The 14539-nt window shown below is 54.1% G+C and overlaps 1 protein-coding gene and 1 long non-coding RNA gene across 3 annotated transcripts in view; one reads left to right on the top strand and one right to left on the bottom strand.

The window, feature by feature from the left end:
- Positions 1–11204, top strand: part of TRIM67 (tripartite motif containing 67) — a 30440-nt gene extending 19236 nt beyond the window's left edge. The window contains exons 5-10 of one of the 2 annotated variants that reach the window (XM_084756302.1): positions 613–766; positions 2418–2563; positions 3998–4136; positions 6113–6416; positions 9483–9645; positions 10477–11204. In XM_084756302.1, the coding sequence (XP_084612428.1) occupies positions 613–766; positions 2418–2563; positions 3998–4136; positions 6113–6416; positions 9483–9645; positions 10477–10542 (972 nt within the window). In that variant the 3' untranslated portion in view covers positions 10543–11204. Of the gene's footprint in view, positions 1–612; positions 773–2417; positions 2564–3997; positions 4137–6112; positions 6417–9482; positions 9646–10476 lie in introns of both variants that reach the window. The other variant, XM_084756301.1, reaches the window with a different exon arrangement.
- Positions 11205–11242: 38 nt separating this feature from the next.
- On the bottom strand, positions 11243–14539 carry LOC311582970. The gene is made up of 2 exons (XR_014774336.1): positions 11787–14539; positions 11243–11705 (listed from the first exon to the last, which is right to left on the bottom strand). It is a non-coding gene; the product is annotated as an uncharacterized lncRNA (long non-coding RNA).

Below are 14539 nucleotides of genomic sequence, written 5' to 3'. Positions count from 1 at the left end.
GGAAGACAATGAAGAAGATGAAGGAAGAAGAAGTGAGCATCACGGCTTTTTGGGGACAGGTGCCAGGTCTCAGAAGGCAGAGCCACAGGCGTGATGCAGCCAGTCAGGGGATGCAGTGGGAGCTCTGGAATAGCTGGGAGGTGACACAGCGGGAGGACATGGGCTTCCGAACTGCAGGACGTGAGAAGTGCTTTATTCACACTAAGGGACAAATTGCTATTGTGTTTCACTCTGCAAAGTAAGAGGCCTGGCCAAATAGATGTGTGACAGATAGGTTTGTGTAGCTGAAAAAAGTCACCATGACGTCATTAAAGAATTTACCCACATAAAACAAAAACAAAAACACCTCCATGGTGGTTCTTTACACCAACGTGATCACAAAAATTAAAAAACAAAAACATATATAAGAAATACAGAAAAAAAAAAAGAAATACATTAACATGATTGTGTGATTGAACTCTGGCTGAAACAACACAGCTTGCCCAGGGCTCAAAGGTCCAGGGTCAATCCATCCCTAACCTTCACTGAGCTATGGACAAAGCCGAGCCCTTCCCCACGAAGGCTGGGAGCGTCCTCTGCAAACCCAACCCTTCTGTCTCTGCTTCCTTTAAGATCTCGGATGCCCTGATCAAGCGTGTGCAGGTGTCTCAGGAGCAGTGGGTCAAAGGTGCCCTGGAGCCCAAAGTCTCTGCGGAGTTTGACCTGACTCTGGATAGTGAACCCCTGCTGCAGGCCGTCCACCAGCTGGATTTCGTCCAGATGAAATGTAGGGGTGAGCCGTGGTCGGACCCAGTTAGTGGTGTTGCCTCCCCAAGAGGCACACTGACTAAGGACAGCTTGGAGGTGGTGGCAGAGGAGTGAGGGTTCCAGGTCCTGGACAGGCAGCGTGAGCCGCAGCTGATCCTGAGCTCCCTTTTGTAGGCCAAGGGTCAGGGGCAGCGTCCTCATCTTCAGTCTTCCCAGGACAGACACAAATGAGGCTGCAGAGTCCCGCCAGAGTACACTGCCAGGCTAGAGAAGCCGCAAGTCAACAGCACAGTGCTGTCCGCAGCAGGAGCTAGGGAGAGAGGGCAGAGGATGCCATGGAGGTCTGTGTATGTTCTTAGGGGAGGAGGAGGAGGAGGAAGGGGAGGAGGAGGAAAGGGAGGAACAGGAGGAGGAGGAGAAGGAAGAGGAGGAGGAACAGGAGGAGGAGGAGAAGGAAGGGGAGGAGGAAGAAGAAGAGGAAGAGGAAGAGGAGGAGGAAGAATCCAGTATGGCGGTGCTCCTGTAACCCAAGCAAGGGGAGGGGACAGAGAGGAGGAAGAGGAGGAGGAAGAAAAAGAGGAAGAAGAAGAAAAAGGGGAAGGAGGAAAGAGGAGAGTAATAAGGAGGAAGAAGAGAAGAAGGGAGACGGGAAGAGGGAGGAGAGGAAGCTGGGGAGAAGGAGGAAGGAGACTGGGGAAAGAGGAGGAGGAAGAGGGAAGGGAAGAGGGAAGGAGGGGGAGGGAGGAGAAAGGGGGGAGGGGAGGGAGGAGAGAGGAAGGAAACCGAGGCTGCAGGGAGGAGGGCCTGACTGGGCTCCATGGGTTGGCCACTCAGCCCTCTGAGGTCACGTCTGGTGCCCGTTTCCTGACCTTGCAAAGCTACCAACAAGGTTCCAGCCACCTGTGCGCTTGTTCCTCACCCGTGTCAGTCATCCATTTTTTCAGGTGTGTGTGTGGGGGGAGTGGTTCAAGACAGGGTTTTTCTGTGTAATAGCCCAAGCTGTCCTGGAACTCTCTTAGTAGACCAGGCTGGCCTTGCAGAGATCCTCCTGCCTCTGCCTCCTTGAGTGCTGGGATTAAAGCGTGCGCCATCACACATCACGTCGGTGATCTTTCTGTCATACCTGAGATCGTCAACCTATAAAAGATGGAGGGTTTATCTGGGCATGTGGTTTGGGGGGTGTTAGTCTGTGACTGGCCTATTGTCCTGTGCCTGTGGTGATCTTGTCATGGTAGAACCCATGGTGGCTCTCCCTCAGCCGAGCAGTGTCAGAGCAAGGCCTCGGGCCCCACATCCTGAGGCCAGGAAGCAGAAAGGAAAAAGAAGAAAAAGGTAGCTAGGGTCCCGTCGTCTCCTTCACGGGCACACCGCCAATGCGACCCTTTGTTCCCACCTCTTAAAGGCTTTACCACTCCCCAGTAGTGCCATCCTGGGGAGCAGGCATCCAAGGCACAGCACCTCCACTCCCAGCTCAAGTGTACGCTGCAGGCCGACTCTCCAGACATGTACAGTAGGGACTGTACTGAGGTCACTTGGGTATGCCTCGTGGCCCAGGAGAGAGAGAAGACTTCCTTCCTCAGGGCATGGGTCCCGGGGGTTTGGTTGGGTTGGGAGTGGACCGGGGCCTGCAGGAGGGTGCCGCACGCTGACCAGAATGATCCCTGTCACAGTGCCACCTGTACCCCTGCTGCAGCTGGAGAAGTGTTGTACCCGCAATAACAGCGTCACCCTGGCCTGGAGGACACCGCCCTTCACCCACAGCCCTGCCGACGGCTATATCCTGGAACTGGACGATGGTGATGGAGGGCAGTTCCGGGTGAGCGAGCTGCTGCTGCTCAGGGGGCAGTTTCCAGTGAGGCCTGCTGCTGGGGGGGGGGCAGTTTCCAGTGAGGCCTACTGAGGCCTGTTGCTGGGGGGGGGGGGCAGTTTCCAGTGAGGCCTGCTGAAGCCTGCTGCTGGGGGGTAGGTAGTTTCCAGTGAGGCCTGCTGCTGGGGGGTAGGTAGTTTCCAGTGAGGCCTGCTGCTCTGGGAGGCCGTTGCTGGTGAGGCCTGTGTTGTCTGAGAACTCTAACGCGCAGGCCCACACAGGACTGGCCTGTGACGTTGCTTTGAAACCTGATGCTACCTTCACTACAAAGACAAAGAGGGACAGGCCAGCCTGGGTTCCTGGGAAATTATACTTCCTGCAGTGGCCGCTGTGGCCACATCCTCGAGGAGAAGTGTCTGTCAGAGAATTCTGGGTGGTCCCACAAGGAACTTCCCAGGTGTGAGCTGATAGCTCAGAGAGACCACTGCCTACGTGTGTACACTTTTCACAGGCCATCTCACACCTTACACACTTCTCACACAATTCTTTACTAGACTTTCCAGCATTGCCTTTAGCCTGGCTCTCTGGCTTTGGCACTAGGGTGGTCGGGGGTACAGGCTCCTGTCTTGGAAGCTCACAGGTCTACAGTGGAAGGTGTTCTCTGGGTCCTTTCAAAGCCTGGCAAGCAGCTGGCTCCTGAAGATGTGTGAAAATGGATGCTAGGTAGGTAGGCAGAGGAGTTGAGTGTTTGAGGCCAGCCTGGGCTACAGAGTAACATCATGTTTAAACGAGCCAGCCCAGACTGGGGCTTAGTAGGACAGAGGAGCCTCGGAAGTGAATGGGGAAAAAAGCAAAACCCTAGAAAATGAAAATCAAGGTTCAGTGCAAGGAAGCACACTATCTTGGAGAACCAGAAACCAGCGGGGGCCACAGAGCAGGAGATGCTGGTCTCAGGGGCAGGGGCCACAGAGCAGGAGATGCTGGTCTCAGGGGCCACAGAGCAGGAGATGCTGGTCTCAGGGGCAGGGGACCACAGAGCAGGAGATGCTGGTCTCAGGGGCAGGGGACCACAGAGCAGGAGATGCTGGTCTCAGGGGGGCCACAGAGCAGGAGATGTTGGTCTTGGGGGCAGGGGCTTCACGGGCACCCCCTTGGCTTCTGGCAGTCTGATGGTGGAGGCAGGGAGCTCTCAGGGAACACCCTAGCTATCGTCACACCTGAAGCCCCGTCCTCTGAGAGCCCCATTCCTCTTACAGTGCCCCAGACAGAGGGGCCAGCAATTTGAGAGGACAGGGCAAAGCCTGAGCCCCACCAGAGTCACTAGCATGGGTTGCAACATCTCCCATCTGGTACTGCAGTTGGCGTGAGGGCACTTCTGGTGTTGTGCGCCTCAGGAGAATTTCCGGAAGCTCTGAGCCTTAACGAGTGTCCTCACTCTTTCAGGAGGTGTATGTTGGCAAGGAGACTCTGTGCACCATTGACGGGCTTCACTTCAATAGCACCTACAACGCCAGGGTCAAAGCCTTCAACTCCTCCGGTGTTGGGCCCTACAGCAAGACCGTGGTCCTGCAGACCTCTGACGGTGAGGACCCCTCAGCCAAGCAGTGTCCAAGCAAGGCCTCAGGCCCCACATTCCTGCTGGGGGGGCAGGTGGGCACAACACAGTGCCATCACTCAATGGGGCTTGAGATTTGTGCCCTTGGCCACATCGTGCCACCTCTTTGTGTTCAGTTTCTTGCCTACAAGGTGGGCCATGGATAGCCACTTCCTCCGTCACTTCTAACAGTAATCATGTGGGGAGATGGTAGGGAGTAGGGATCCAGGCTGTGGGGCCAGTGGACCTGTGTGTCTGTGTGCTCCTTAGCAAGGCCAGATCCATGGAGGGGAAACACAGAGCAGGGAGTGTGTGTGTGTGTGTGTGCACGCGCGCTTGCATGTGTGAGAGAGAGACAGACAAACAAAGACACACACACACACACACACACACACACACACACACACAGAGTTAGGTTTCTATTGCTGCGATAAAGCCTATGACTAAAATCAACTTGGGGAGTAAAGGATTTGTTCGTCTTGTAACTCTCAGACCACACGACATCACTTGACAGAAGTCAGGACAGGAACAGAAACAGGAGCCATGGAGGGTGCTGCTTGCTCCCTTGCTCCTCATGGCTTGCTCAGCCTGCTTTCTGATACAACTTGGTACCACCTGTGCGAGGGTGGCACTGTCCACCGTGGCCTGGGCCCTCCCACAGCCATCATTAGCCAGGACAGTAGCACCGGAGGCTTGCCTGCGGGCCAGTCTTACAGAGGCGTTTACTGGATCAAGGTTCCCTCTTCCCGGATAATCTATGTTCCTGTCAAGTTGACAAAAACCAATCAACACAGAGTTGGCTGTGGATGTGTGAGTGTGTGTGAGAGTATGTGTGAGTGTGTGTATGAGTGTGTGTGTGAGTGTGTGTGTGTATGTGTGAGTGTGTGTGTGAGAGTATGTGTGAGTGTGTGAGTGTATGTGTGAGTGTGTGTGAGAGTGTATGTGTGAGTGTGTGAGTGTATGTGTGAGTGTGTGTGTATGTATGAGTGTGTGAGTGTGTGTGTGAGAGTGTATGTGTGAGTGTGTGAGTGTATGTGTGAGTGTGTGTGTGTATGTGTGAGTGTATGAGTGTATGTGTGAGTGTGTGTGTATGTGTGAGTGTGGGAGAGAGTATGTGTGAGTGTGTGTGAGTGTGTGTGTATGTGTGAGTGTGTGTGTGAGAGTGTATTGTGAGTGTGTGAGTGTATGTGTGAGTGTTTGTGTGTATGTGTGAGTGTGTGTGTGAGAGTGTATGTGTGAGTGTGTGTGTGTATGTGTGAGTGTATGTGTGAGTGTGTATATGAGTGTGTGTGAGAGTGTATGTATGAGTGTGTGTGTGAGAGTGTATGTGTGAGTGTGTGTGTGAGAGAGTATGTGTGAGTGTGTGTGTATGTGTGAGTGTGTGTGTGAGAGAGTATGTGTGAGTGTGTGAGTGTATGTGTGATTGTGTGTATGAGTGTGTGTGTGAGAGAGTATGTGTGAGTGTGTGAGTGTATGTGTGAGTGTGTGTGTATGTGTGAGTGTGTATGTGAGAGTATGTGTGAGTGTGTGTATGAGTGTGTGTGTAAGAGAGTATGTGTGAGTGTGTGTGTGAGTGTGTGTGTGTATGTGTGAGTGTGTGTGTGAGAGTGTATGTGTGAGTGTGTGAGTGTATATGTGAATATATATGAGAGTATATGTGAGCGTGTGTGAAAGTGTGTGAGAGTGTGTGTGTGAGTGTGTGAGAGTACATGTGTGATAGTGTGTGTGCATCTCACGATCACTGGACACAGTGAACCAACTCTGAGAGTGGCAAGTGAGTCTGTCAATCGCAGCTATACAGCAAAATTCATGTGGGGGCGCGGTAGGGAGGGAGGGAGGGAGGGAGGGAGGGAGGGAGGGAGGGATTGGGTTTTTTTTTGGTTTTGTTTTTCGAGATAGGGTTTCTCCGTGTAACAGGAGGGAGAGACTCTTGACTCTGCTCTTTTTGACTTCTTCCTTTCTAGTGGCCTGGTTCACGTTTGACCCCAACTCTGGCCACCGGGACATCATCTTATCTAATGACAACCAGACAGCCACCTGCAGCAGCTATGATGACCGGGTGGTGCTGGGCACAGCTGCGTTCTCCAAAGGTGTGCACTACTGGGAGCTGCACGTGGACCGGTATGACAACCACCCGGACCCTGCCTTTGGGGTGGCCAGGGCCAGCGTGGTCAAGGACATGATGCTGGGCAAGGACGACAAGGCATGGGCCATGTACGTGGACAATAACCGCAGCTGGTTCATGCACTGTAACTCCCACACCAACAGGTGCGTACACCCTGCCCTCGCAGCTGGTTCATGCACACTCTAATTCCCATACCAACAGATGCGTACACCCTGCCCCCGCAGCTGGTTCGTGCACACTGTAACTCCCACACCAACAGGTGCGCACACCCTGCCCCCGCAGCTGGTTCATGCACACTGTAACTCCCACACCAACAGGTGCGCCACTGAGGTTGGGGGATAAACATCTTGCAGACCCTTTGATTGTCTCCAAGTTGGTAAAGGAGCCATTTTTAGGCACTTTGTTCTCCGGGTCCAGGGCCCTTGGACAACGGCAGGGAGGAGTAAACCATTTGCCTGTGGCATAAATGAACGGACTTATGGCAGGAAGATTCTGGCTCAGTGGTCCTGCGCCCCAGCTGGCCTCACACTGGCTTTCCGCTGGGAGCTTAATTTGTGATTTTCCTTACTGGTCCTGCTCCAATTTTCTTCACAGCCATCAAGCTAAGCCTGAGTCACTGCACAGAGCTAATGGGATGCTTGTTTCCCACAGAGGGAGCAGAAGTCTTGCCATGGCTGGTGGTTTGCCTGGAATGACCCTGCCACTGCCCTGGGGAAAGAGTAAAGAACGTCAGTCTCAAGGGGCTGCCCCACCCCCACCCCGGGCTCCTGGCAGGGCCAGTCTGTCCTTGAGGCACTTATGTTCTGAGCTCTCTTGCAGGTCATGCAGACAGTTCTGAGAGCTTTCCTCACAATGAGGAAAGCCAGCTCTAATTTGGCCAGGATCTTGCCTGAGGGCCTCCAAGGTCCATACCTGACCACTGTCTTTTCACTGGTAACGTCCTCTCCAAAGGCCTATGGGAGGGGCAGCAGCTGTCCCTCTAGACTCTCTAGCTGGACCATGGACCTTACCAGGCACTACAAGTTAACCAAGTAAAACAGTCTGGCCAGGACTGCAAACCAAGTGATGCGGGCTGCTGACTGGGTGCTGAAGGTTAACCAGGTGGTACAGATGACCAGGTGATACCAGATGGTGCAGGATAATCAGGTGGTGCAGGCCAACCAGGTGATACAGGCTGACCAGATGTTGCAGGCTGACCAGGTAGTACAGGCCGACCAGGTGATACAGGCCGACCAGGTGATACAGGCTGACCAGGTGATACAGGCCAACCAGGTGATATAGGCCGACCAGCTGGTACAGGCCGACCAGGTGATACAGGCTGACCAGGTGATACAGGCCGACCAGCTGGTCCAGGCCGACCAGGTGATACATGCAGACCAGGTGATACAAGCTGACCAGATGATACAGGCTGACCAGGTGATACAGGCTGACCAGGTGATACAGGCTGACCAGGTGATACAGGCTGACCAGGTAATACAGGCTGACCAGGTAATACAGGCTGACCAGGTGCTGTGGATTAACAGCTACCAGCTAACCTCCCTCCACCTCTAACCCACAGAGGGGCAGGACAGCTCTGGCCTATCAGTTCCATGTCTGTGTGCTTGAGCAAGCCCAGCACCTAGACACTGTGACAGCAGCAGTCACAGCCTGTGCTAGGTATAGTGGAAACACAGGGGCTACAAGAGCTCCCTTAAGTTTTACAAAAGCCCTGTTTCTGTTGCAGACTGTGAAGCAGGTTCAGGCAGGCTGGACTTCACTCACACATGGGGAGAATGAGAGGTGCTGTGGGATTTGGAGCAAACACCAACGGAGTCTCCTGTGGTGGGAACCCCTCAACCCCAGGGCAAAGGCTGCCATGTTCCCCAAAAGCTGTGGAGCCCTTGATAGCCAGCCCCTTGGCTTCCCAGTAGAGGACCAAAAGGAACAGGAAGGTCAAAGCCAGCAGAGGGAGGAGATGCATCTGTGTGCACTCCTTCCATGGAGGAGGTGTGGGCAATGCTTCCTCCCAGAAGACATCAGATACTGCATCCCGGCCTGACCTTGATCCTGTGGCACGGGTGTGTAGAAAGCTGGCAGATCAGACTGATTACTACTGCCCCCTAGTGGTCAGTACTAAAATAGCACCGGCTATCCAATTCTGGTCTGTTGGCTCCTTCTCCACGTGGCCCTAAGGCACCTCCAGGACACCTGTTCTCTCCCAGGGAGCAGCATCCGCCTGGTCGACCCATCAGGTCCTTCATGTCAGGAGCTTTTCTCACTTCTCACCTCTGCCCTTGTGTCAATCCTAACCTCTGACTCAGATTCTTCCCAGGACTGAGCAAGGAGCCCTTAGTTAATGCAAGGAAAGTGCAGTGGAGAAGGTTCAACCCAGAGGGTTCAACACAACGTCTTCCAGATCCATTTCTCTTTTTGTTTCCTTTCTCTTTCTTTCTTTCTTTCTTTCTTTCTTTCTTTCTTTCTTTCTTTCTTTCTTTCTTTTTTTTTTTTTGAGACAGGGTTTCTCTGTGTAGCCCTGGCTGTCCTGGACTCACTTTGTAGAGCAGGCTGGCTTCGAACTCACAGCGATCCGCCTGCCTCTGCCTCCTGAGTGCTGGGATTAAAGGCGTGTGCCACCACGCCTGGCCAGGTCCATTTCTTAAAATTCCTCCTCACTCAAAGATTTTTTACCATGCCAGAAGTGCCTCTACCCCAAGATTTGTCAGGCACTTCAAAACTAGAATTTTCACCCGAGGAGTGACAGTACGGGGGGGGGGGGGGGTGCGGCGCATGGCTCCTCTCCCATCCTGAGCTGGCAGTTCCCTGGGGTGGGGCTGGGCAAGCAAGCTGAGGGGGCAAGTCCTTCCAAAATGCCTCTGGGCCTTGGTATCTGCCTCTCCATCTGGCTCAGTGCCATCACCGGACTAAAAGCAGAAAGATGGCTGGGTTAACTCTCCTCTGTGTAATGGTTGGTGCCCTGTGGTTTCAGGAGGGGACCACTCAGCCAAAGTCTCATTCCCTGGTGTGCAGGTCTCAGACACTATGGATAGGAAAAAGCTGAGCAGCCTTGGTCCCTGAGAGCTGCCTTCTCCAGTGACACACACACGTACACCCCCCCCCCAACTTTGGATGCTAATTTGAATAAGGGTGTTCTTAGCATCTTATGGGGCATTCTGAGTTCCTGGTATGTCAATCTGGATGTGGTGACAGGTTTTCCTGGCTTCTGTCCCCAGGACTGAAGGCGGCGTGTGCAAGGGGGCCACTGTGGGTGTGCTGCTGGACCTGAACAGACACACACTCACCTTCTTCATCAACGGGCAGCAGCAAGGCCCCACAGCCTTCAGCCACGTGGATGGTGTCTTCATGCCTGCCCTCAGCCTCAACCGAAATGTGCAGGTAACTGTCAGAGTCACAGCTGGCCTGCCCAGTCCCAGCTACTTCTCCGCTTCCTGAGCAGTGTGCGTTGTAATAAAACTGGCCACTTTGCCCGCCAGGTAGGCAGTCTGCCTGCTGGCTTCTGTGAGCACCCATGGAGGAAGTCCTATGTGCTGCACTCAGTTCTTACAGGATTGCTTGGAGCAAAGAGGCTCCGTCGGGCTCCCGGAAGGGGCTCAGTGTCCCAGGGGGATGGATGGTCCAGGAGCTGCTGCCTCAGGCCACCTGAGAGGCTAGAGGACATCCTTTGCTTCGGACAGATTCCTTCTGTCCCTAAAGCCATCCAAGGACCTGTCTTGTGTCTACTACCATCCTGAAACTGGGTCCGCAGCAGTCTAGTGTTGGTTACTTGAAAAGGGGATCTGAGGAGCATAGTGCAAGCTGCCAGGTCCCTTCAGGAGACAGCAGGCGCAGACTCAGCTGTGAGAACCAGCCCCTCCTGTACAGGGCTTGGTGGCTCTAGCCAAACCCGAGACCCAGATGGTCATCAGTGTAGCTCCCACTATGAGGCAGGAAACACAAGGTGCCTCGGGCCTTAGCAATGGAAAGCGGACAGATGAGAAAGGAAATCCATAGCATAAATTCTCAAGCAGGTGGTCGCAGTGCTGCTCCAACGCTCCTGGCGACAGATGGCCTCTCCTTCGCTTCCTCTCCCCTATCTTCCTCTGCCTCCGGCCTCTTTCTCCTCGTTCTCTTTTTCCCCTGTTAGGGATGGGACCCAGGGCCTTGTGCGTATTCTGCGAGCGCTCGGCCACCGAGCCAACCCCTGTTTGTTTCATCGTCTTTTTTCAGGTCACCCTGCACACAGGACTAGAGGTGCCAACAAACCTAGGACGGCCAAAGCTGTCAGGCAACTAGCCTGGTGACTCCTGCAACCTAGCTGGCTGTGACGCAGGCCCCCACAGAGGACAAGGGCAGAACAGAAAGTTCTGGGTGCCAGCAGCCAGTGAACATCGGAAGATGCTTTTTTTTTTTTGGTGGGGGGAAGTTATTGAGAATGAATGAGTTGTGAGCCACGCGACCATACTGTGGCTGCCCATGTCGAGAGTGGCCTCTCACCTCTATGCCACAGAGCTTATAGTCCCCACGGCGCCCTCAAGACAGCGCTCCGGACACCTTTGGTTCCGGCTTATGTTTTTTTGGCATCTGTTTGAAAAGTTTCATTTCCTCTTAAACATTTTTTTCCCCCTGGAGGGAGAGAGGAAGGCTTTGAGCCCAGTGTCCTGAGACAGGCAGCGCTGTGATGTCCCTCCGTGCCTGCATGCAACCCACTGGTAGGACGCTGCTCCTTCCGGAGCCCCAGGCTGGCAGCTTGTCAACCTCGCTGGGAGCAGCTGACCTGGATCATGGGCTATGCCGTCAGTCTTCAACACGTGGCCAACTAACTTGGAAGGGGCACTAATCATTAGAGAACATGCTGTCAACCTCTCTCCCTCTCTCTCTCTCTCTCTCTCTCTCTCTCTCTCTCTCTCACACACACACACACACACACACACACACACACACGCATGCACACACACACACGCGCACGCGCGCGCGCGCACACATACACGGTATGTACAACAATCTGTTACATTTTATTCATTCCGTCAGTTCTTAGTTATGAACAGAAACACTGGATTCCAAGCCAGTGGCATATCCTTGCACAGTGGTGGCTTTTTCTAGAACCTGCTTCCACAGAAATTGATGCACATATATCTACACTGTCTTCCTGGGCTGCGCCTCGAGCACAGAAGCAAGCCCCCCCCGTGCCCTCTCGGAAGCACCCTAAACATGAGGAGTGGCTCTGGTGGCAACAGGGCAGCCTCTGTGTCATGACAGGAGAGACGAGACGCCGGAGAAAGGTTGGAACTAGCCGAGGACAGCCTTCTCTTTCCACATGAGCCAGGGTTCCTCTCCCGGGAGCTCTGCCCTTGCTGGTGAGGTCCATAGGGAGTCGTCCTGCCTTCAGGCCAGTGTCCTCGCTCGCTCCCTGACTCCCGCAGCCGGCCAGACCTGTCTGATGGCAGCCTTGCTCTCTCCTTTGGAAAGAATTCATCTCGTCGGGCATTTCATTTTACATGACTGCTTTGCGGCCAGCTGAGCTGTTTTATCAGACTCACCTGCACGCCGACCCCCAGCTGTGCTTCCTCGCCGCCTTTGTGCTCAGGCCCTGCACCTGTTCCCTCTGGCCCACACAGACCCTCCAGTGCTACCTCAAGAGTTCTTGCTTGTGGCCTCTGTTTCCTCAGATACTGCGACATCACCAGGAGCAGTTCAGCACCGCCCAGCCTCCACACTGAGGCCTGGACCCGCCTTCGTGGCAGAGGCACAGCTTTGGCCTTTCTGGACTCTTCCTGCTAAGTGGTCCCTGGCTCAGCTGCTCAGGACTCTCTAGAGCCCTCGGGGCAGCCCTCGGGACCCTGGCCACCATGCCCTCAGTTGCTCCGCAGCTCCTGTTGTCCCTTTCCTACAGCTTTGGCCACAGCCACAGGGGTAGGTGCTTCAAAGTGAAGAACTTGGAGGAGCGGCTGCCTGCCTTTCTGAGCCCAGGAAGCCACCTGTGGCCATGGTCAGGCGTGATGGTGGGCCAGGTGTCGGTCTCTCTTGTGGGAAGAGAGAAACCAGAAGCCCTGGATTAAGAATGAGGCAGAAAGGCTGCCCAGGGGGGTCCTTACACTCTCAAAACCTGGGCCAGTCACCTGCCTGGGGAGCGGGAGTCACTTGGGCAGACCCTCACCTGTGGGCAGCTTTGGGGAGATAAGGAAGTGGCCACAATCCCGGGTGACTTCTTTATTACTATTATTATTATTATTATTATTATTATTATTATTATTATTATTATTATTATTAGTTTTTGGTGCTGGAGAACCCAACCCATGGCCTTGGTCTTCCATAGGCTGGGAAAGTGCCCTACCACTGAGCCCCAGGTGGCCACTTTCCTCCTTTCTTCTTCCTCCTTTTTTTTTTGTTTGTTTGTTTGAGACATGGTCTCGCACTGTAGTCCAGGCTGGCCTGGAACTCAATTCTAGCTCAGGCAAGCCTTGAACTCACAGCAATCCTCCTGCCTCAGCCTCCTGAGTACTGGAATTACAGAAGTGAGCACCACACCCAACTCAGGTGACCCCCCTCTTGAAGGAAGGGTTCCCTGGAGTTGAACAAGGAAGGGCCAGCTCCCCATCCCCCACAGCAGCATGCATGGGGGCCTGGGGGCCTCCCTTTGCTCACTAGAGCCCAGAAGCAATACGCTAGTGCCAGGGACAGCCTAGGCAGCCCTGCACAGCCACCTCCCCCACCTTCTCAGTACAGGGCGCCTTTCAGGGACAAGACTGCAAATGGAGGTGAGCAGGGCGGGGCAGTGCTCCACCCTTGAGGGTCTGAGTCGATTGGAAAAGCAAGGGAGCTTAACTCCTCTCAATGGCAAGGCCCTGGAACTCTGAGTGGCAGACAGATCATGAGGTCTTATCACACCGAGTCCTTAGCAGCTGGCACTGAGGGGGCACTGCTGTATGTAAACAATATCAAGATGAGGCCTTCCTTGGTGGGCCACTGAGAAGAAACTCAGGGTGCTGCATGCTTGTGAGAAAAAAGTTCAGCTCTGAAGCCTGTTCTCTGGGTGGGTCAGTGAATGCCAGTCCCCTTTAAACCTGTGTCCTTGACAAGTGCCCGCTGGCACCTACAGTACACACAGCACCCTGTCCTTCACAGTGGAATGGCAGCACCCGCGGTCCAGGCTTTCCCGCTTCTGTCCTGTCTGGGAACAGGACCCCAGTTGTAGAAGACAAGGACCTGACCTTGGCACTTCACGCTGCGTGTGGTCCCTTGTGTGCTCCCTCTGCGCTTCCAAAAGCACCCTTAGCTGCCCTGTAGCCCCAAGCAATCCAGAGCCAAGAAGCAATATGCTAATACCAGGGTGAGCCCTGAAACTCGGGTGAGCTCTGTGAGTTGGGCAGTGCTCACTTGACTGAGTGCTTTCTCCTGTTCATGGTGCCCTACCCCGTCCCTGTCCTGGTCCCTCCCAGGTCAGGGCCAGAGTGCACTACCCACGTGTTCTTACTTTCCCAGGGGCATGTCGGCCTGTGTCCTGGAGTGGAAGGCTCCTCGAGTGAGGACATGATGCAGTCAGTGCAGGTGCTCTGGGTTTGCCTTTCAGAGGCTGTTACAAGAGGCCAGGTGTGGTGGTGCACGCCTTTAATCCCAGCACTCGGGAGGCAGAGGCAGTCGGATTGCTGTGAGTTCAAGGCCAGCCTGGTCTACAAAGTGATTTCAGGACAGCCAAGGCTACACAAGAAAGACCCTGTCTCGAAAAAATAAAAACAGAGGCCGTTACCAGTTCCTATGGCCTGTTGTTGCAGAGAAGTGAAAGGGTGGATAAAATTATTTGGGGATCTCAAATATGGGGGTGTGAAGAACAGCATCACAGGACTGCGAGAGTGACCCCAGGGCTTTGTGTCTCTCCTGATTTGGGGGTGGGGCCTGAGTGCTGGAGAGCCATAAGCACCACTGGCCTCTACTTTCCAGATGCCAAGAGCACCCCCAGCTAATGTACATCCGCAGACATCTAGAGACATCCAGATGCCCCCTTAGGGCTGACCTGCATCTGGGTCATACTGACTTGTTGGGCGTTGACATTCATAGTGTTGGTGGTGTCACAGAGGTCTGTGCCCAAGCCACCGGCCTCGTGTAACCCTGACGTAAGAATTCTTCACAGGTCTTCAGTGAGGAAAGAGGGGTTCACAGTCTGCTCACTGAAGACAGTGGCCAACCCTCACCTCCATTTTTGGAAAGGAAAAAAATCATTGCCCAATTTTTCTTGGCCACATTTTACTGGCAGAAAGAGAGACATCTTAACGGATTTGGGGCCCTTGGGGGTGGG

This window comes from Acomys minous (genome assembly GCF_964271855.1).
Source record: "Acomys minous genome assembly, chromosome: 14".
Lineage (NCBI taxonomy): Eukaryota > Metazoa > Chordata > Mammalia > Rodentia > Muridae > Acomys > Acomys minous.
The sequence above is the reverse complement of the archived record's forward strand: the minus strand, read 5'-3'. Positions and strand labels throughout refer to the sequence as shown.